The sequence below is a fragment of the Ctenopharyngodon idella genome, chromosome 1 (genome assembly GCF_019924925.1).
Source record: "Ctenopharyngodon idella isolate HZGC_01 chromosome 1, HZGC01, whole genome shotgun sequence".
NCBI lineage: Eukaryota > Metazoa > Chordata > Actinopteri > Cypriniformes > Xenocyprididae > Ctenopharyngodon > Ctenopharyngodon idella.
In genome coordinates, this window is record NC_067220.1 from 11,222,224 (window position 1) to 11,245,201 (window position 22,978).

The following is a 22,978-nucleotide window of genomic DNA, read 5'->3' on the forward strand; positions in this document are numbered from 1 at the left end:
TTTTTGACAGCAAAATATGAATGCATATTTTAACCTAAAATCTTGTATTCTTACTTGTTTACCCAATCAGACAGATCGATAGATGAGTTTCAACTCCATTCTGCATTCATAACTGTAATGTTTTGTAAAAAATGACTTTTAAATTGAGTTATCATTCTCTCAACACAGCAAATTAGAGGCGTATAAGCCTTGTATGCCATCTAGTGTTGAGAAATCTACAGACATTTAGTAGACACTTCCTATATGTGACTTTCAGTAACCTTCAGGGACAACCCTACCAGAGTAACCTGGAGTACACTGACTCACTTCTTGTTTATGGTTCACCTCATGTTGGGCTGAAATCAGCAACATTCTGGTTGTCAGCTCTGGGTCACTGCACTGCACCAATAGCCTATATTCCAGCTAATAGAAGGGCTCATTCATTTAGTATATAAGCTTTGATTATTACACTGCAATTTTGAGTTTGCTTTGTCAATTGAGTTTGTGGTGCATCTTTATTAGTAAGAATCAATGTTAATGTGCTGCTATCAGGGTACAGGTACAGTGCGGTTTCAGTTCAGAGAAAAAAAGAGAGAACTGAGAATAAAAGGTTAATCGATTCTGTATTTCCTTCTTTTTCTAAAATCAAAAGTAATGGACTACTGTGTTTTGTTCAAGAATGCAGCATAAAATGCTGATTGTAAGGCAAGAGTACAGTCTTTTAAAGATTAAAAGCCATTTTCAACACACTCATTGATTGGCATTTCTCATTTTACCTGTTTAATAACTGCTAGTAATGCAAGTGCTGCACACAGTAAAGCATGCAGACCGTATGCAATACTTAACCTTGATGCATACAAAGTTACTTCAATAGCTGTCCCCAACAGTTTCGTGTTTGTGCTTCTGATGTCAAATATGGCAATAAACTTATTTTAGCCACTTCCTGTGTGGACAACCTAAAACAGGAAACACCCACATTTAGAATAGAAAATCGCATGTGATGTTAGTGATAGGAGCCTTTTCGGCAAACTTGCTGTTTTCATCAAAAATCTACCCCACAATCTTGTCATTTCTAAAAGTGAAAATGTTTTACCTATTTCCATTCCATTGTTTTTCATTTTTTGATGTCAGTTTCACATATTCACCAGAATAAAAAAAATAAAAATAAAAAATAAAAAAAACTGGTCACACATAATGTGCTTTGTGACTTCATTAGAGGCGTTTTAATCTCATGCAAATGAGATTAAAGCGTTTCTTATTTCCATGATGACAAATTTCTGACCAAAACCAAGATTAGCACGCACTTCTCGATTTATCATAACCGTGGAAAAAAGATCTAATGATGATGATTACCTGGAAAAAGTGTCATGGTGTGCATCAACAAACTTTCTGGCTTAACTAGTCTAAATACTGTGAAACAGAACAGAGTATGTTTAATTTATTAAATACACTTTCAATTTTAATGCATTCCGTCCTTTCAGACATTTTTAAAAGACCAATCTTCAAAACTTTTTTTGTCTTCATTGTGTAAACGCATGTAGCTCACTTATTTCCCTCAAATTTCATTATTACTTTTAGATTCATATATTTATTAATAACTTGCTTTTTTTGCATGACTGAAAAAGTTGGCAGACGCAAATTCTAATATTTACCTGACATTTTTTTCCAACCTCACTCTGACTGGCATTTTTTCTTACATTTGAATCTTGACATTACAGACTAAACCATGTTTTGAACATTTATCATAACACAATAGGATGCTGACAATTTTTCTAAACGTGTATGGAATATTTATGCATGCATGTCACTTAAATATCTTTTTATTAAGTGCTAAAAGAACAAATTTTTTAGAAACAAAAAAAAAATCTGTTTACCACATGACTGGGCCCCAAAATTAATCTTTTTCTCCTGCATTATTAATTTTTACTATTTTAGAACAAGCTATGAGCAATATTCATTGTGTGACTGGGATGGATAATCTTTAAAAAATATATAGGGAAGTAAGTTGATGTATTGTCTTGAACTCCTGCATTAAGTGTCTTGTGCAGTCTTCATCTTCAGAGACCATGTCATCTCCCACGCACAGGAAAACAGCAAACAATAGAAGAAAAGCTGACATGACTGCGGGTGAAATGAGATGCAGTTAACCACATCCCTGAGGCCTTCACATGCTGGTTAGATGTGTAGATTTTAAGTGTGAAAACGTCACCACAGAGCACAAGAAATGAAACGTGTTTTGCATTACAGAAGCATACTTTGCATTTGCACCATGAATTCGGTGCAATTATAGCATTGACAAAAGACTGTTGTATCTATTATGGTTTAGAATACATTCTCAGAAGACCTTGAAGGAAAAATAATGCAAAATAAGGAACTGAAAACTGCGCAAACACTTAAATATATAAATGCATTTATTTTCCTCTTTTATGGTCTCACAAAAAAAAAGGAAAAAAAAAACCACACACACACAAAATACAATAATTACTATATAAAATGCAGTTTTATCACACATCATGCACCAACCAGCTCATAGACAAACTATACACTTTTGTTTTGCACTAAGTAAGTTTTACCCCTAAAGAATGATATGAAGATTAGCTGAAAAAATCTTGTTAATTGTACCTAAGTATGGTTCCCTCTCAAAACAGCTGCCATGTTGAGATCACATAACCAACTGTCTAGATAATAAATATAAACATGATGCATCCACAGTAACAGTAGTTAGTATAATGTTCAAGACCTCTTTTGTATTAGACTTTTAAAGCGACGAATAAGAACATGGGAGAAATTACCTTGAAAGGAATAATTCATATAAAAATAAAAATTCTGCCATCATTTACTCACGCTCACCTTACAAACAAGATAAAATTTGAAGTTGTTTTTCATTTATAATTTTGTCTGCCACTCTCTAAAGCTCTCAAACATTATTTTATATTCGTAAACAAGTGATATTCTATTATATTAAAGCTAAGCTGTAACTTTTGGCCCTCTAGTGGTTGAACTATAAAACTACTTGCGGAGGAACATTGTTTTGGTCATTACGTGAGTTGTGCTTCGGCTCCGCAGCGCGGATGAATCTGATGGCTTGAGGCGCATGCTGTGGCCATGTTGTCTACAGATGATCCCCTTTTCAGTGCAAATGTCACTAACTCTCCCAAGTAACGCAAGGAAGACAGAAATTCCCAAAAAACCATGTAACCAGCTGGTAAATAGCTTATATCCCATTGTTGTTTTGACCTATTAAAATCAATTGTTTTAAAATAACGTTACAAACGTTTGGCAACAAAAATGCTATTCATATCAGATAATGGTGGAAGCTACAACTTGGCAAGACTATTTATAGTCAAATAGACCAAAGAAATTACTGGTTAAGAGATTGGCATTGTAATGTATTACAGTTATCAGCATAAACATTGTTTTGTGAACTTAGTCAGTGCACAGCAAATGGGATGCTATGCAAACTATGTTGATTCGTGTTTTATTACTGGTACTGTCACTTTCTCTTTTTGCTTGCAAACTCTTTTTGGTTAGTATATATAATAAACATTCTTTCCTTTATTTACGGATATGACGTAAACACACACAGACGAATGATGAAAGTATGCAGTTTCTGTGAAATCCCAAAAACTCTAAAATGTAAATAATTATTGTAGGCTAATTAATAAATAATTATATTACGGATTTTTTAGTTTTAATCTAAATAAAGAGAAAAAAATATATATTTATAATGATTTAGGGTAAGACAAAAAACATTGTTTGGAAGATTCAATTTTGTTAATCTCTAACAAAAAAGGTCAATATTTTGCATTGTAAATCATGACATAAATTGACTTCAGAAGACTTAGTATAGCGCACAATTCGTAAGGACGTTTTTTTTTTTTTTTTTATGGTAAGCTTATAAATCACCATCTACTTTCCTTGTATATGGACAAGAACAGCTTGGACATTCTGCCTAAGATGAAAAAAAGGAAATAATAGTTTAGTAATAATAGCTAATAGTTTGAAACATCATGAGGGTGAGTATATGACCGAATTGTCATTTTTAGAAAACTATTTCTTTAGTGACACCCTTACCATCAAAATATGGCTTTAAGTCAATGAAAATCACTCTAAGAAAGTCCCATATTACTATCCTTCAGTGAACATTCAAGCATCTCATTCCATTGGTCGGTACGGCTCTTGATTTCTCTTGGTTCGGTGCTGTTTGTTCCTCGGGCGAGGTAAGGGAGGCGGGTCTTCCTCATCGTCGTCCTGAGGCGGTGGTGGGGGTCGAGCACGGATCTGGGCTTTGGGTTGATTCTGGGTTCGAGGCGGGGTTTCCGGAGATGGGTTGCAGGGCATGGGGTCTTCTTGCGGGATGGGGGGTGCCGGTTGCCCCCTAGCGGTCTGTTTGGATCTGTTTGTACTGGTATGTCCTGGGGTAAGATCTGCTAGCCTTAACTCTTCTTCATCTGGAAGATATCAAAGACAAGATGTTCATAACGATGCATTTTTCAATTTTGCATTTTTTTTTTTTTTTTTTTTACAAGTTGCGTGTTGTGAACTGTACTAGACGGTAAAGTTGATCTGTTATATGAAGTGGTGGACTAATAGGGATTTTTTAGAGAGCAGGGTGACAAATGTCAGAGATTAATATTTACATAATATTTACTAAGTTATATAGCAACTACTAATAGCAACTTCTTGATAATTGTAATTGATTGTAATCCTGTTGTAGTTAATCTTCATAAATAAAGAAATTGTTGAAAACATAAACTCTGCAACCAACAGAGCACTTAGTAATTTTCTAAAATGAATACCAAGTAATGCTAATTCTACATACTAGCAAACAGTAAATATGATATATTTGTCGATAAGCTATTCTACTCAATTTTGAAAGTGTGGATTCTTAGAAAACCTGTTTTTTAGTGCTGAGTGTTCTGTTAAATGTCTCAGAAAACCACATAAAGACGTTTGTATACAGGATATTAAGCAGAGCTTGGTCGTATCTGTTTTTTAGATCTGTCTGGTGCAGCCTAAACAAAGAGATTTGGGAAATGCACTATCTCACAGTGGCCTAACATATTCAAAATTTACAAATATTAAGCATTAAACTTTTTTTTTTTTTTTTTTTTTTTTTTTTTCAGTTTATTGAGATTAAGATTCAGTTTATCCTCAAGTCAACATGTTGAATCTAATACAAATGAGAATAGAACTGTGGTAAAAGGCTTTGTGTTCCTGTTTTAAACTGGTTAATTATAACGAATAGCCAGTTTTTGAGAAGGTACAATTATAGGTTAGTTCAAAATTGTATAATTTTATTTAAATGACCGTATTTAAGATTTGGCATTGCGGATTGTGGCGGAAACTCTTCCAGCACAACAAAGCTTCAGTTTGATCTTTTGTTGAAAATACAGATGCTCACTGATTTATTTTAGAGGCAATGAAGATGTCGCTCACCTTGTTGACGCTTCGTGCGTTGATGACAGCTTCGACATGCGCAGATGACGAGAACACAAATTAGCAGCAGTAGAAGGGCTGCTCCGCCGGCTAGGATGCCCACCATGAGCCAGAAATCAAAGCCAAAGAGTTTAGTAAGACCTGGGCCTTTACCTGTAAGACAAGAACAGATAAAATCAATTAACAGACAAGTGGATCATTATAAAACATCTGTTTTAAGCCGTTTAAAACCCTACAAACTGCATGATGTGTAATACTGTACGATCCAATGTTATTTCATGAGAGAGTCAAATGTTTGGACACACTTTATTGAATTTGCTCTTAATTACCGTGAAAACAATTTGATCTGAAAACTACCATTTAAATGCTTAGAATTAGTTTTGTAGTCGAATATAGTTCTGTAAATGTATACATTTCATTTTAATGTCCACTGCTTGATGATTTGGATTGGATAGTGAAGTAAAAGTATCAACAAGTGTGCAACATGCATGTTCCTCCTTCAATAATGCTTAGAAGGCCGGAATCTACAGTACAACCCAATACAGGACCAAAAGTGAACCATTTTTAATTTAGTCTGGGTTGTATTTTCTCTTACTTTGTATCGTTTTGTTGCTTGCAAAGTGGAGGAAATGTCAAGCATGTTGGCAAATTTAAATACCTCTGAGTCTGAATGGAAACACAACTAGAGCTGCACGATTCTGGATAAAATGAGAATCACGATATTTTGATTTCAAATAGAGATCAAGATTCTCCCACAATTCTGAATATAGGCCTAAAACTAAACAAAATAACATGTAATTTACTAGAGGTTCTGAAAATGGAAAAATGTTTTATTAATTTGAATAAATTATAAAAAAAAAAATGGTTTTGAATTAATTCAATAACTCATTAATAATGACTTGTTTCATTACTGGATGAAGATGAAACTGTGTTTTTGAACAAATCTTTTGAATGAACGATTCAATGACAAATACATATACAACAGTCACTTGTCGCCACTTAGTGGCGTAAGACGTAATTTAAACAACCGTTGTTCAGTTTCAAAGTTAAAGGGTTAGTTCACCCAAAAATGAAAATTCTGTCATTTATTACTCACGCTCATGGCGTTCCAGACCCGTAAGACCTTCGTTAATCTTCGGAATGCAAATTGAGATATTTTTGTTTAAATCCGATGGCTCAGTGAGGCCTACATAGGAAGCAATGACATTTCCTCTCTCAAGATCCATAAATGTACTAAAAACATATTTAAATCAGTTCATGTGAGTACAGTGGTTCAATATTAATATTATAAAGTGACGAGAATATTTTTGGTGCGCCAAAAAAAACAAAATAACGACTTATTTAGTGATGGCCGATTTCAAAACACCGCTTCAGGAAGCTTCGAAGCGTAATGAATCAGCGTGTTGAATCCGCAGTTCGGAGCGCCAAAGTCACGTGATTTCAGCAGTTTTAGTGATTTCAGCAGATTTAAGTCGTTATTTTGTTTTTTTTGGCACACCAAAAATATTCTCGTTGCTTTATAATATTAATATTGAACCACTGTACTCACATGAACTGATTTAAATATGTTTTTAGTACATTAATGGATCTTGAGAGAGGAAATGTCATTGCTCCCTATGTAGGCCTCACGGAGCGATCGGATTTAAACAAAAATATCTCAATTTGTGTTCCGAAGATCAACAAAGGTCTTACGGGTGTAAAACAGCACAAGGGTGAGTAATTAATGACAGAATTTTCATTTTTGGGTGAACTAACCCTTTAAGTTAGTTTCAAAAGATGGTTTGCTCTATTTTGATCGCTATCGTCCCAGTGTTTTTATTCTAACTTTAAACTTTTCTCTCAGTACTTCTGTGATAATTTGAATATTTTTAACATAGAAATAACTACTGTGTGGTTCGAAACTGCTCTCTCTGGCTCAGCGCAACAACAGGTATGAGTTTGTCAAAGGTTTAATAGACACGGCCGAAACGTAATTAATAAAATAAGATTTAAAACAATAAAACAATCTTTTTACGATTAATTGTGCAGCTCATTGACATCAACATAAAGGAAGAATTTTCTCCTATTTATTTTATCTTAACTTTTTTTCATCAATACATAATTGTGTCATTTCATAGTTTTGATTAACTTTGATGTTGAATAAAGAATAGTTTAAAAAAGGCCCTTAAAAAAGTAAGTGTTTGTGCTGCCTTAATTTTAAGTTATATTTAACTTTAAATGTGAAACTACATTAAGTGACAACTTGGATTTTTGAGTTATCTCAGCAAGTTCAGTCTAGGGATGTTATTCTAAAGTTGCGATACCTAATTACAATAGTTTTTTAACAGGGTGTCTAAACTTTTGACTTCTCTTTAGTTAGTACACAGTTTAATACCATTTTGCTGAGTCAATGCGCACTTGAAAAATACTGTTGTTTTACGGTTGTTGTTTCATGATTGTACGTCAGCAGCAAAAACAGGAAACAGCCAGACCAAAAACCAGTGCATATACTTTATGAAACAAAAGTGAAATTATGAAAAGTGCCAAAGCTGCCAGACCTGGACATCTTAATTTTTTACATCGATATTTAAGTTCAGGTCTGTTCAAAACCCGAAAGGTCTAGATTTTGTTTTATGTTTCCTTAGAGACAACACACGAGCAGTTTTAACAAAGATAAAGATTGAATAATTAATTTTAACACAAAATCGGTACATTCAGGAATGAAAAGCATGTGAAATAAAAATAACTTACATGATACTGTAATACTATCACTTGTTTCCTTGCTGACAGGATTGCTTGCCATGCATGAGTACAGTTTATTCTCTAGTACTTGTGCAGATGACAAGAACACTTGAGATTTTTTATCATTCTGGAAGTAGTTGCCTTCTTTATACCAGGATACAGTCAGATCTTTACTGTTTCCCATGTCACAGGTGAGAGTAGCATTCCCAGCAGCGGTGCAGCTAATCTTCACAACAGGTTTAGGGGCCTTTGCTGTAACAGAAACATGGTGGTTATTTCCTACTACTGTAACTACTATAGAAATATACAATCTTATTTTGTTATTGTGTTGGAAGGGTATATTTGCCACCTTACCATATACTTTAATTTCCACTTCATCTTTACCAACCTCTGTACCATCAGAACTAGTAACAGTGTATAAATATTTGCCCATGTAATTCAGACTAACACTTTCAAATCTTAACGATCCATCTTCATCCATTGTTAAACCTTCAGCGTTTGACTTTTTTATCTTGTTATTTTTCCTCTCAATTACGGCGTCACTGGAGACATGGGTCCATTTTATGTCCTTAGATTTGTCATTGTATTTTTCTGGTAGCTTAATGAAGCAGGATGTTCCCTCTTGTAGATCTTTTTTACATTCCTCTGTTGAGACTATAATAAATAAAATTACATTAGTATTTAATAAAACTCAACAGGGTTCAACTGCTCATATGTGGTTCACTATGAGGAAAAAGCGTAAAAATGGAGTATGAATAAATCTTAGGGTGAGTTTCTTTTTAAAAATTAATTCCAGTTTAGACACTAACCTTAGACAAAACTGTTGGACACAGTTCAATAGTCTATTCCCACCATTAAAAATACAAAAAAATACAGTTCATTTAACACACACTGACTCCTAAATAACAACAACAGGATCTGTCGTCATTGTACAAGGTAAGTTGTCACATTAGGCAGCCTATTAAATCATAATTTAAACAGTAAAACTATTATAAAAACAGCAAAAAAATACTAAACCATTGTTATGGCCAACAGAACTTAAAGTTGTGTAAAATTGTAAACATATATGCCCTGAGTTGACATTTATATATCTAAATAAAACTGTTCAAATTTGTCTTTGTTATATAGTGACTTTTTATAGTCTTATGTGTTTCTTTTGTGTTTCCCTGTTTGTCCAACAGATAATACAAAAATAATATGATACTGGAACTTCACAAAAAATTATTATAATTTAAGACCACTTTGAAATTGATGTTTGAAACCAACAAATCAGTGCTTGATAAAATAAGCATTTGTTAAATAAGACGTTTGACTCAAAACCTTATAGTTCCTGAAATACAGACTTTCTGCTGAGCTCTCTGTGAGACAACTATAGTAATAAATGTTCCAAAAGAGAGTTTTAGCAGGGATAGGAAAAACAAAAACATTTTGGGTCCCCAAAAAAACTTTCAGTCAAAAGTTCTTAAAAGAAGAAAATTTCTTTCTTATTTTGAAGAACATTTTAATAATCCAAAGAAACTTTTTTCCGCTACAAAGAACTTTTTGTGAAATGGAAAGATTCCATGGATGTTCTTCACAGAACCACAAATGCCAATAAAGAACCTTTATTTTTATACTGGCCTTCCCTATTATTTGACTGCATATCTAAATATTCTACTTTCTGTGAGTGTCTTCTATTAAATGTAGACATGAACAAACTGCAGCAGTTTACATGTACACGTCACTAGATTTGCATTTAAAAGTGACCGAAAAGGACAGTAGAAGTGCATTTGTTGCCTTGAGATATTTTACTGATCTGACACTTAAAAATGGCCTTCACTAGCATTTCTTTGAAGTGAGTTCAGATGTTCCTACATTAAGTTAACTGACAAAACAACATGATTTACGGTCATTTATAATATTGAGTTGACATAAAATAACGCAGTAAGCATTAGAAAAAATGTTAATATGGATTACTATTCGTAATATCTTTTATTCACATTGTAACTTTTGATTTCAACTAAAAAATACATATACAAAATAGACAAGAAAAACAGCTTTTCCACTTCTATTAACATATCTATACAAAATGAAGTCACAACCTACCAGAGAGTGCAGCGAAGCCACAGAGGAGTAAAAATAACAGATTGTGTTGGCAGCTCATTGCGCTTCTGAACACGGCAAATGTTCCAGAACCTTTTTACAATCAACTGGAGGAAACAGAAAGAATTTCCTGTTTGTGATCAGAGAGTTGGCGGTTATGCAGACAGAATCATGAACTGAAGATGTCAGTTGTGCAAAAAATTGACACGGTGCTTCACAGGTGTGGAAGAATGTCATCTAATGTGCTGCTGTAAAGCAGGTGTTTCTGTCTAACAAATATAGAATGCATCTGATGTTTCGAGATGTTGGCCAGCTATTTTTATCTTGATCCTGCGGACTAGAAAGCTGTCAAGCACTGATTTAAAAAAAAAATATATATATATATATATATATTTATATATTTTTAAATAATTTATATATAGAAAGGTTTTCTCTGGATGCTTTGCACATTATCTTATACTGGATCTAGGACAGTGGTTCTCAACTGGTGGATCACGACCCAAAAATGGTTTGCGTGTCTGTACCAGTGACCTGGTGGCTTAAATACATAATTGTGTGACAATTTAAATGCCATACAATGCTGCCATCTTGTGAGCAACTTTTCTATTGAGACGCCTTCATTTTGTTCTAAATAAAAATATAGAAATTATACATGTGCATTAAACCTGTTATGCCCTTTTACAAAGTCTTGATTTTGTTTTTGGGCTTTTCTAGAATAGGTTTTCATGCCTGAATGTCAAAAAACACATGATTTTTCCCAGATTTGATATTGTTGCAGCTCCTCTCTTCCCAGTCTGTCAGTAATGCTCTGTGTAGTTCCTGTCTGCCCCTTCTTATGAAAAACGCAATATGCTCTGATTGGTCAGCTGGACAAGGCTGGATCATTCAAACAATTCTGGATAACTAGATTTAAAAAATAGTCATTTTAAACTTTGATGTTGGCTTGAGAAAGCCTGGCAAATAGTTTTACGTAGTTTTACAATCTTGAAGTTTTTGAATGTTTTAAGTTTAAGGGCCCTATCATACAATGTGACACCAGGCGCGATGCAAGTGTTTTTTGCTAGTGTCAGCCCGTCACGTCCAGCGCCACGTTGTTTAAATAGCAAATGCACTCACACCCATCTGTTTGCCCATGGTCGTGCTGGTCTGAAAATTAGGTGTGTTCAGGTGGATTGTTGGCATGTTGCTATTTTGAGGCAACTGAAAACGACTGCTCCATTAACCAACTGAAACCTGGTCTAAAGTCAATGGCTTTACACACACAGGGACACGCAGCAGCACACAAACATTTTTTAAATATTAAAAATGAAAGGATTTCTCTCAGGAGAAGCATTCAGTCTTTCCGCTTGCAAATTCAAAAAAAATATTAGGCATACACAGCAGTCATAAGTCATTACAATTCAAGTCTAATTCATTTGTTGAAACCTGGAAGCCACAGAGAGAACACATTATTATTATTATTATTATTTTTTTCATTAAACAACAATATAACACAATAATTATAATTAACTTATTAAATTTTCTCTTTATTAAAATGCATTATATCAGCATCATAGTGCATGGCAGTCATAGTCATTCAAGTCTTATTATAATTGGTAAAAAAAAAAAAAAAAGAAAACATTGATATTGTTTATTTTCTTTAGAAATTATTAAATATTACACATTTGCTGGTGGTAATGCTGTAAATGAGTCCTACCTGTCATGACTTTCCCACTGCCTTCTCTTAAAACAATATTATCAAGGTAAAATCTACATGCAGTTAAAAGTATCGTTTAGTGTAAAAAATGTTGAATATTAGCTATGTTGCATATTAGCTAACAGGCTGTCGATTCATTAAATGAAGCTGTTTCTTCACAAAAGCGGTTTATTCAGCATAATGAAACTGAACATTTATTGGCTCAGTTGAACATTCCAGTATAGGTCTTTTCAAGTTTTGATTTCAAGTCTTTTGTTTTTCCAAGTTATTTCACACTGAAGGTCTGAAGCCAATTTTGGTGATTGTAGCTTTAAAGCTCTAGGAGGAGGTAGAGTAGGAGTCAAATCCATGCCACATATATTTGCAAAAGAAAATAAAGTTTTGCAGAAAAAAAATAAAGTATTGAGCAAAAAAGTTGTTTTACAAACAAAATAAAGAATTGCAAAAGAAAAGTAGTGCAAAAAATAAAGATATAATTAATTACAAAAATCTGAGAGCTGTAAAAGAAGCTTAAGAACTTTGATCCTTTATCTCTGAAACAGATTTTTTGCAGCAATGATTTTTGCAACAAATTTTCCATGGTCACACCTACTAATCTGTTTGCAATGTTCTTTTAATTCTGTGTTTCAGTCAAGTGTGAGTTGGCAACACTGTTTTCCCTTCACTTTTCTGTGCGTTTCACTTCATGGCATTGTTTTGACATTGGGGTGGAGTCAAGAAACTGGGGCGTGTTCAGCGGGCCTGGCCACACCTCCCACCAAGGGATGTCATCGACTTGAGACGCAGATCAAAACGACTTTTTTTTTTTTTGCTTGATACTTTATTTTTCTTTTACAATACTTTCTTTTGCAAATATATGTGGCATTGATTTGACTCCATATTAGAGAACCTTATTGCATTAACATAATAAAGGTTCACAAACAATTTCCCCAAAGGTATAAAAATTTGTCACACAATCAAGCAGAGGTTCTTTTATTTCCTGTGAAGTTCATTTCACATTGAGCTTTCCTTTCTGTCACAAGAGGGCGTAAAAGATCATGATACAGGTGATCATGTGACGAAAGCTGTGAATAGTGAAACTGCATTCACTCAAGTGACTGGATCTGTTACTTCTAGCACCACCAGCATTATATGGAAACACAGAGACAATGCTGGAGTTGTTGTGAAGATCACTGAATGGGACTGGGATGGCAGCACTGAAATTCCCAACACCAAATTCAAATCCCGCGCAAGCATGGACAAACGAACTGGAGAGATATTTGCAGCTCAAACACACTGGAGTTTATACTGTCGACATCAACAGTGAAGAGCAAAGAAAACAATGAGTTAATGTAGATGAAAACAATACTTTCACGTTTCATTATCATCATAATTATTTACATATATTACAGCTTTGTTAGAAATAATTTGGTAGCTAATGTATTGGTCCTGGGTCATATTTATAATAAAAAATATATTTAAACATTAACGAACACATTTTTTCATATTGAAATAACAATATTGATGGATAACAATACAGCAGTGTTATTTAAGTTTTAAGTTTTTATTTTAGTTTTGTTTTGTTATAATTTTGGTATATCTTTAATTAGTTTTTATTTCTATATAATAAATCAGTGCATAGTTTTCGTGTTAATTTTAGTTAATTTTTTGTCATTTTTTTTTGTGCTTTTGCAATGTTATTTTTTTATATATTGCTTTTAGGTTTCACTTTAGGCTTAATTCATTTTAATTTTAGTTTTAGTTTTCCAGTTAATAATTTTAGTGTTTCAAATGAAACTTATTTCAATTTATTGCCAAAGCAACATTCTTAAATTTTCATTTAAAGTATTTCAACTAATTTTTATATTATATTTATATTATATTTCAGCTTAATTTCAATTAACAGAAATGTTTTTAATTAGTTAATTTAGTTAAAGTTGCAATAGGTGATTCTCTACAGAAACATTTTTTTGTTATGCTGGTTGAAAGTCTCCTTATATCCTGATATCAATCACTATGTTAAGTGGTCTAAATGTATTTTTATATATCTATATCGTCTGTGGAAGGCGTAGGACCTTAATATGTTTGTTCAATCATTGCATTCGGTCAGAACAAAATGATCGCATGTGTCCCTCTCGGTCAATTTGTGTTTGCATACCACTGCGCAGCCGGTTCACGCAGACAACGCTGTGCAGACAGAGTGAGAATGGCAGGCAAACAGCAGCAACCTAACTTTCCTTCTGAACCGACAACACGTGGCAAAGGATCTACAAAAAGAAAGACACTCTTAGATCAGAAGAGCTAAAACCGGAATTAGCATTGGTGTTGCTTTTCCACGCTGGAGACAACTGCGGGAGTCAATGGGTCTGGAAGATGATCTGCCATGGTTCAGTATTTCTTTTGGCCAGGTAGGTACATGGTATGATTCGATTTTGATGTGTTTTGACAGTATAACGCATAATGTAGCTTAGCACCCAGCATTAATTGGGAACAATTTTTATATTTTCAAAGTTATTCACTGTACTGTAAGTGTAAAGTCTTCTCATTGGTGAATGACACATGATGAAATCCAATAATGTTGTCTCTGGTCGTCTCATTGTCTTTGTGCGCGTTCATGTGTTTTGGGGGAGGCGTGGCTTTGGACAGCGATTTGCCCGGAGGATGGGATTCATATGCTTTCAATGCTAGCAGGGAAAGTTAGCATTTCCAAGATCACCTACTGCACCTTTAATGATAATATTAATAACGCTGTTATGTACAGCTGCATAAAATAATTACATTTTTATTAAAATTAATAATAATATATTGCATATTTAGTATGTAATTTATCGGCTGCATATTTACTTTGTCAACAAGATGGCGCTGCGAATAGCTGCCTCAGTTTGTAGCTCTTTGGTACTTTTACTATTTTTGTTTGTTAGTCCTGTTTTAGGTAACTTTTTTCATAGTCATAGGCTGTGTCCGAAATCGCCCCCATACCCTTAAATAGGGCACTATTTGAGGGGACAGCCATTTGTAGTGGTGTCCGAAACCATAGCGGATGATGTTGAGTGCACTCATTCAATCCCACAATGCACCGCAATAACGAGTGTACAACCGATGCATGCTCAACGGCTAGAGAATACCCATAATGCACTGTGAGAGTCGCGCGCTGCATGAATTCCCGCGTCTCGCCAGGAGATGGCGCCCGCAGCTGAATCAATCATCCATTCATTTTCCAAACCGCGCTGGTCCAGCATTATCATACAGATATAAATTCCTTTTTAATTGATCATTAAATCGTTTAAAAGGTTTGAACATCCTAGTTCAACATAAATATTCATTACTACTGGAGCTGCCAGTTTGCTACATTTCAAAAGATTATTAAACAACAGCACAAACTATGTGAAATCGGCAGCCCTTCCGGCACACTCAGTGTCCGAATTCACTCACTCGTTTCATTCACTCCTTCAAGTGGACTATATTAGTGGAGTAATGTAGGGAATAGAGAATGAGGGTATAGGGGGCGATTTCGGACACAGCCATAGTCATAGCACCACCTGCTGGAAACAGGAATACCATATGCTTTACACTTTAATTCACTCCCAGAAACACATTTCAATATGCCACGAAGTACCAAACATACTAGAAACAAGTTAAATCATGAAACACTTGGCTAAGTGCTAATGTATGTATTTAACGCCACGAAACAGGAAGTTGTAGTAACTCTGGCATACAATGTCCGATCTGCTCCAAACTTCACATGTTTGATAATAGTCCTGGCCTGAAGACATCTACATTGCAATATTCAGTTACGCTCAAAGCGCCACCTGTTGGCAGCAGGAAGTGTGGCAATTTGAAATGACTGTTGTAGATTATTTTTACGTATTCAAAACAAAGAACTCTTGTAATGCTCTCTTGGCCACTTGCATCAAAGTCAAGGCACTGATGTTTGCTTACAGAACAACAACTGGCTCTGCACCCCTGTACCTAAACTCACTGTTTCAGACTTATACACCATCCAGAAGCTTGCGTTCTGAAGGTGAACAGCGCTTTGTGGTGCCATCCCAAAGAGGCTCAAAATCACTTTCACTGACTTTTACCTGGACTGTTCCATGCTGATGGAATATCTTGACTAACTCCAACCATTTTAAAGAGACTGCTAAAGATGCATTTATTTATTTATTTATTTATTTATTTATTTATTTATTTATTTATTTTTTTTTTTGTGAACACTTGACCCATTATTTCTGTTTAACTAAAAAAAAAAAAAAACTTTCTACGCATACTGTGCTAGACTAGCTGGAAATTGTCACTGCACTTATTGTTGCTTCCATTGTACTCCTACTTTGTAAGTCGCTTTGGATAAAGTGTAATTGTATATGTATAAAATAATAACAGCAATATTACAGTATAAAGGAATACAGCAATTGTCTTTTAATGTAGATATTTTTGCATGTTCTAAAATGATATAGTAAGCTTGCATTTCCTATAATACAATGATTAATACTGTAAATGTGCATGTTTGTTCCTTTCATTAAATGTATTCTGTACTATATTTTGTTAATTTAGCAGAATTGGTTTTAAAGGTTGATATTTGTATGTATTTCCAAGAGATTGGAAGAGATTTAGAGATTGATTGAAGTTGTGAGTGGTTCTGTAAAAATAAAGATTAATACTGTAAATATGCAAATATTTGTTTTTGAATTTGTGCTAATTGCATTTTTATAAATAATTTCTTAGTTATTGTACATGAAAAAAATCGATATTTTAAAAGTAAATTAATGTAGATGGACAGAGCAGCTTTATAAAATAACTCATAAAAACCTTAAATTCACAGAGATTAACCTGAAAGTTAGTCGTTTTCTATGTAATTTGACATAATTTATCAGTTTTTCCACTGTTTAATAAATTATTATACACAGTAATATACTGTAATTTAATGAATTTTGACTGTAAAGTCTGTTCTGTATTTTTACAGTTTTTGCATGTAATTTTGTGAAATGGTTATTTGCTGTAATTTAACGGATTCTGTCTGGAAGACTTTTTACCGTTTTTTTTACAGGATTTTTTTTTTTACAGTGTATGTATTATATTATTTACAAACCAGTTATTTAGGAGTTGTCAGTGGTTCATAAGATCATTTAGAAAGTGTAAGTAAATTATTAATAAACTATTTAAATGTACATTTATGCATCTTATTATTTAGACATATAGTAATAGTTAATAAATGTTTTAATAAATGCTTTATTAACACATATTCCTATTGTAATTCATGATTATTCAGATAGTTATAAAACATTTAGTAGGTGTCAGTTAACTATTTTTGTAAAGTGAGGACTGTTTATGCCTTGTAAAGCTTTTATAAAGGAGATTTAAAGGATACAGAACATAGAAACTTTACGAAGGGTAATTTGATATAAAATTAAAAATAAACCACTGCAATGTCACAGAAAATAAAAATTCCTGTACACCTCCAGAAAACTAAATGAAACTAAGCCTTTGCAATCCCATATAAAAATAACTTTCTGTAAGTTGTAAACATTGCTGAATAAAAATGTATCACTGCCAACACTGGATTACAGAATGCAGCAAATAAAGTTTTATAAAACAATAATAATATAATAAAATATTTCAGTGTCAAAACTACCTCAGTACTAACTTTAAAACATTAGAGAACAGCAGTGCAGAAGATAACTTTTTATCTCCTTTGTAAAGCTTTACGAGGCATAAAAGGTCTTCACTTTAGATGAGCTCACAACAATAGTTAACTGACCACTTCTAAATGTTTTATAACTACCTGAATTAATCATGAATTACAGTAGAAATATGTGTTAATAAAGCATTTATTAACACACTGAGTAACTATTACTATATGTCTAAATAATAATATGTATAAATGTATGTTTAAATAGTTTATTAATCATTTACTTCACTTCCTAAATGATTTTATGAACCACTGATAACTCCTAAATAACTGGTTTGTAAATAACATACTTATTTTAGAAATGATAAATTGATCATTAATAAAGTATGAAAATACAGTTATTAAACACATTATAGATATGCTAGTAAATCAGGAACAAAGCATTTATAGGTGTATTTATAAACTGCTTACTAATGTCTATTAATGCTTTATAAATGATGAATTGACTTTTTGAATGTTTAACTAATGCTTCATAGCATGTAGTTATTATAAAGTGTTACCGTTGAGTAAAGGCAAAATGCACAAGATATAGTACCTTCAATGCCTTTAGATGGCAATATTGCTTCTTTATATCAAAAACAAACTGCTTCAGAAAAAGTTAGGTGCCATGAAAAATGTAATTTGTAATTGCATTACTCATCACATATGTAGTGGAGTAATCATATGGAAGAAAGACCCTCTCACCTGGATTTGTTTGATGCTCTGGTTGTGAGTGTGATGTTTCCAATTATTGTTTGTTTTACCCCCATTGATATATTTATATCAGCTCTGTCCTGGAACACAGTTGACTTGTATCAATATATATATATATATATATATATATATATATATATATATATATATATATATATATATATATATATTATATCAGTTGCATTACCAATTGTAGTGAAAGCCTCTTAAAAAAATCATGCACAGTCATATAGTGTCTCTGGTGATCTCTTGTGGAAAAAAATCACATTAATCTGCATATGATAGCTGCCAGAGGGGACTATAGTTTCTCTATGGAGATTCTGAAAATAAACTGGAATAGGGCAACAAAAGTCTAAATTGAAACTTGATTTTTTTTTTTTTTTTTTTTTTTTTTTTGTGGATTCCCATTCCAAATGTGTAAGTTTTAAGCTCTTAGACCACTTAGATGAACACCTGATTTTTAAAAACCCAAAGAGAAGAGTAGGGTTGAATAATAATTAGGCTATTAGTTAACATTATCCATTAAGCTGTCTGAGTGATGTCAGCAGAAAACATGCACTTATGAATCATTAACAGTAAAAATAAGTGTAGTGTTGATTATGATTTCATGCTGACTGTAAATGACTAGTATAAATGATCAGTGTGTCAATGTTATTCTTTAAGGTTGCTGTGCTGCTTGCTTGGGAGACACTAGAAGAGTAAGTTTTTTTTCTTAATTCCTTGTGGAAAATCATTACTGTATGCAATATTACAGACAACTGAAATCGATCTTCTCTATGGGTGCTGTGCAGTAATATACATATTCTGTTTCATGTCTGACCAATCAGCAGCATCCAGGACCTAAACTACTGTATGTGTTTTTATAATGTACATTTAAAAATGAGGATTTTTTCCCCCTCAGAAATGTCCCCTCAATCGTGAATGAATGACTGATGCCCATCATAAATCCTTGTGACCCTTCAAATGCAAAGCCACATGTGAATTTTCTCAATTAAAAAAAAAAAAAAATTAACCTGGTCATCGGCTCTAAATCCCAGCTTTACTAAAGCATCTGCTCTTAACCATCTGTGCCTTCATAACTTTGACTGTTACTTTTTGACCTTTCTGTCTGCTGGGCTGAGATGTAATGGAACTTCATCCTCTAGTTCGGAATATGAATCTGCTGCTACAAATCTTACTGGCACTAAACAGAGAGTAGCATATAAACAAAACATTCTGTGTCATTTTTCTTTTGTGGTGGAGAGTAGAGAAGGCACTTTATTTTATTTCCCTACCCAGGCATTGTTTTGCGCTCACAGCCAAAATGTGCTGAGTTTGATGCAGGACATGAACTAATAAAATAGTAAACATTGAATGCAATGTAAATCACATCGAATGAAATCCTCTGTCAAATGTAAAATATGAATGAATGTTAAGACTTCTTTGAAAAAAAAAAAAAAAAAGGACTTTTGCTATTGGGGAAGTATGAAGAGGAAAACATGCATATTAAAACAAATATATAAAGTTTAGTGAATTTATTTAGTCAATAAAAACTGTCCATCATAGTTTAGTTTGTATAATTTAATACTTTTTTTTTTTCATATTTACAGTTTAAAGATGTAAGCTACAACCTACTGTAAATCAGTTATTATAAAACAGCTATTTTTATGAGCACACCCAAAATATTCACTCAAAAATTCATACATCCGGCTAAAAAAAAAAAAAAAAAAAAAAGATCCAGCACATAAATAGTCAATTTGTAATAAGCAGTTTATTAAGCAGTTTATTCAGTGCACTGAGGCATCTCCATGCTTGTCAAAGCCACGGACTAAAATCCTCATAGCTGTTTATCTTCCTCAATTTCAATTTACAGTTACGCATTTTATATTTATGCATTTAGCATGCACTTTTATCCACAGCATCTCAGAGGAGCATATAAGCAATTTGTCACATCAACAATATTCATTGTTGATATTCACAGAGGTGAAATGCCAAGAGGAGAATATATTTCAACATGAATTTCTAGAAAGTTATGCTTTCTCTCAATCTGAATACCCATTGCTCCAGATACCCCAATTCACGGTTTTAGTACAGGCTGAATACATGTATGGTCAAAGAAAAATGAACAATTCAAGATTAAATAGGATTTATTCATCAGATCTCAATAAGCAAAAGTTATTTTGTTCATGTTTTGAAGAATCTAAAACACAAAGTCCCATATTATTTATTTATATATTTTAATAGTTTTAATGTTGTTAAATGTAGAAATATTTTACATAACTTTTCCTAAACAATTTTCAATTTCTGAATCTTTCTATTAATTTCCAGGTTTACATTAGTTTTGAGTCCCAGATTTTCATTGACTTTGAACCCTGACTGTAGATATATTTGTAAAACTAAACACAAAACATAATCCTCTTTATAGTCATTTTAATTCACAATCTTCCTAAAATTATGTTCCTCTGATAAAGAAATTCAAAGAATGACCCACTTCAAATGCATTATATGTGATTTTATGATGTGATTTATATGCATTAATAACTGTATATATGTGATTTTGTCAGTAGATTTCCCTGTCCAACAATCTATCATCTGCAATCTGAACAATCTGTTCAAGTGCCTTTAGTATCAGAACATCAATGTCATCCTCTGTGTCAATCTCCTCGTGGTAGTTCTTCACTGGGAAGATGTTTGACAATGGCACACCTACTTTGGTGCTGCACAACTCCATCTGGACAGAAGCAGAATGTTAGGTCAGAAAATTAGATGTGGCTGTTAGACAAAATCAAATCAACATGGGCAATATGTACTTGAAATTTGTAGTAAAACACGTGTATGTCTTTGGATGATATCACATACCTTCTCTTTGATCTTCTTGCTAGTGTAGATCTTCCTTAGATCCTTGTTGACCAGCGGACATGCTTCATCCACTTTGGTCATGATAATCACTTGAGGAATCCCTACAGCAAATGCAGAGGCAATGTAAAGGCTCTATAACCATATTTTTTTCTCAACAAAATTGAGCACATTTGTGGCAGTTTGTTGAAAGGTATTTACATATCTACATAACTGACCCACATACTGTACATTGTCTGGTCATATAAATAATTAAGCAGAAAAGGTGAGCCTGACATGCCCTGTTTGCACTTGGCATTACAATGGAGCCTGTATCTGGATTTTGTCCACCTACACACTGAAAAACACACACAAACCCAACCCACTTTATGCCCACTTCTCTCTTATATAATGTAATGTAATGTATGTAAACTCATGAAAATCGAAATCAAACATTCATTGTCAGTTTTACCCTGATCATTGATTCTCTTGCGGATGATCTTCAACTTGTCAATAAGTTTATCATCTGTGAGTTGGACTGTATCTGCAGCTATGACATAAACCAGGCAGAAAGCCTGATCGGAGAGGGTAGGGTCACTGGTGTAATGCTGATCCTTATAAGTGAGTGCCTGCTCCTGGTTGAACTAAAAGATGGGAAATTCAGCAAAATTTGTTAAACGTCAAACTTATTGCACACACACAAACATTATGTTAAAATAATAATGTAGTGGTTTATTACTTTATAGCCGTCCTTCACATGGCCAAACACAGCATTGATGATGTCATCTGTTTGTGACCCAGCCAACGCAGCAGCTTCTAAGCCCATTATATCCTTGAAGACGAAAGGCAAAGATTTTCTCCCACTTCTGATGGGGAATCCTTTGAGCTACAAATGAAGACCAAAATATAGAAGCACAAATATTTGTGAACAACTTCTAAGAAATATTCATATGATTAGCTAAAATGCTTAATGCACAAGAGTGGGTCAACTGACATTTATGGGTCTTTTAGAAAAAACATGCAACTACTGTATAGGTGACAAATACCTTTTGTGTGAAACTACGACTGTCACCAGCAGCTGTATTAACTAACGCTCTAGAGCAGATCCGTCCTTGAAAGACACTATCGATGGAGTTGATAAAGCTGGACTTTCCTGCTCCAACTTGTCCAGCTACCAGGATCTTGATGTGGTTTACATCTGGATCACTCAGAGAGAAGTTTTCCAGCTTTTCTTTCAGAGCTTCTTTCTGTCTGTCAAAACAAAATACAATTTTGTGTCCTACAGAACTTCACTTGAAGCAGATTTGTTTTCTTTGTGGCACAATGGAGTCTTACTGTCTGTATCTGGAATAACATTACAACACTACACTTTTTTTAATGAAATGATATAATGCTATATAACCTTATTTAGATCTTATGTAAATTTCTCTATTTCCACACTGCTTGTATAAGCAAGTATGCACATTTTTGGAACTTTACTACATAAATCTACGCTTGGTGAAACGAGTTAAAATGTAAAAGTTAAATATGAGAATTTATAATGTTTGTGGGCCAAGCTGCTGCTATCTAGTGAAAAAAATAAAAATAACTTCATGTCAGGTCAAAATCGTGTTATGAAAATACTGGCCAGTAGATGGCAGAAGTGTTCTGCGTCCACCCGCTGTGAAAGAATTCTAGACTTTCTGCTAAGAAAATATACATTTGAATATTTATTTTGAAATGATCCAACTATTATTTAACATTATTTATAACATTTTTTAAATTATGTATTTTTTTTTTAATGTTTGGTGTTTATATAATAGTGATAGTTTTGAAGCGTCTTTTTTTTGCAGTGATGCTTACAGCCATAAATTAATTTCACTTTCTCTGTCTAAGTGTGTGGGGGTGGG

The 22,978-nt window shown here is 33.4% G+C and overlaps 2 protein-coding genes across 5 annotated transcripts in view; both read right to left on the bottom strand.

Annotated features, from left to right (window-relative positions):
- Positions 1-2,372: 2,372 nt before the first annotated feature.
- si:ch211-132g1.1 (T-cell surface antigen CD2) lies at positions 2,373-10,482 on the bottom strand. Of its 2 annotated transcripts, XR_007929214.1 has the most exons (6): positions 10,225-10,482; positions 8,494-8,793; positions 8,149-8,391; positions 5,419-5,571; positions 4,054-4,430; positions 2,373-3,931 (listed from the first exon to the last, which is right to left on the bottom strand). XR_007929214.1 is itself a non-coding variant. In XM_051888045.1 (5 exons), the coding sequence occupies exons 1-5, from the start codon at positions 10,280-10,282 to the stop codon at positions 4,135-4,137; spliced, it is 1,050 nt and encodes a 349-aa protein (XP_051744005.1). In that variant the 5' UTR covers positions 10,283-10,482; the 3' UTR covers positions 2,373-4,134. The 2 variants fall into 2 exon arrangements, 1 of the variants encoding a protein (XP_051744005.1); XM_051888045.1 differs by having other exon boundaries at positions 2,373-4,430.
- A 9,524-nt stretch (positions 10,483-20,006) lies between these two features.
- Positions 20,007-22,978, bottom strand: part of LOC127509398 (interferon-induced protein 44-like) — a 66,985-nt gene continuing 64,013 nt past the window's right edge. For all 3 annotated transcript variants that reach the window (XM_051888088.1, XM_051888070.1, XM_051888079.1), the window contains 5 exons: positions 22,136-22,340; positions 21,829-21,975; positions 21,562-21,733; positions 21,114-21,214; positions 20,007-20,985 (listed from right to left, as the gene is read on the bottom strand). In XM_051888088.1, coding sequence (XP_051744048.1) covers positions 20,815-20,985; positions 21,114-21,214; positions 21,562-21,733; positions 21,829-21,975; positions 22,136-22,340 — 796 coding nt within the window. In that variant the 3' untranslated portion in view covers positions 20,007-20,814. The remainder of the gene's footprint in view (positions 20,986-21,113; positions 21,215-21,561; positions 21,734-21,828; positions 21,976-22,135; positions 22,341-22,978) is intronic.

What these genes read in the sequence shown, in the direction of transcription:
- si:ch211-132g1.1 (XM_051888045.1), bottom strand. Translation starts at nt 10,282, where the DNA reads ATGAGCTGCCAACACAATCTGTTATTTTTACTCCTCTGTGGCTTCGCT. An exon ending in TGGCTTCGCTGCACTCTCTG is followed by an intron (nt 8,794 to 10,224) that starts GTAGGTTGTGAC and finishes TATTTATTATAG; the next exon opens with TCTCAACAGAGGAATGTAAA. An exon ending in TGATAGTATTACAGTATCAT is followed by an intron (nt 5,572 to 8,148) that starts GTAAGTTATTTT and finishes CTTGTCTTACAG; the next exon opens with GTAAAGGCCCAGGTCTTACT.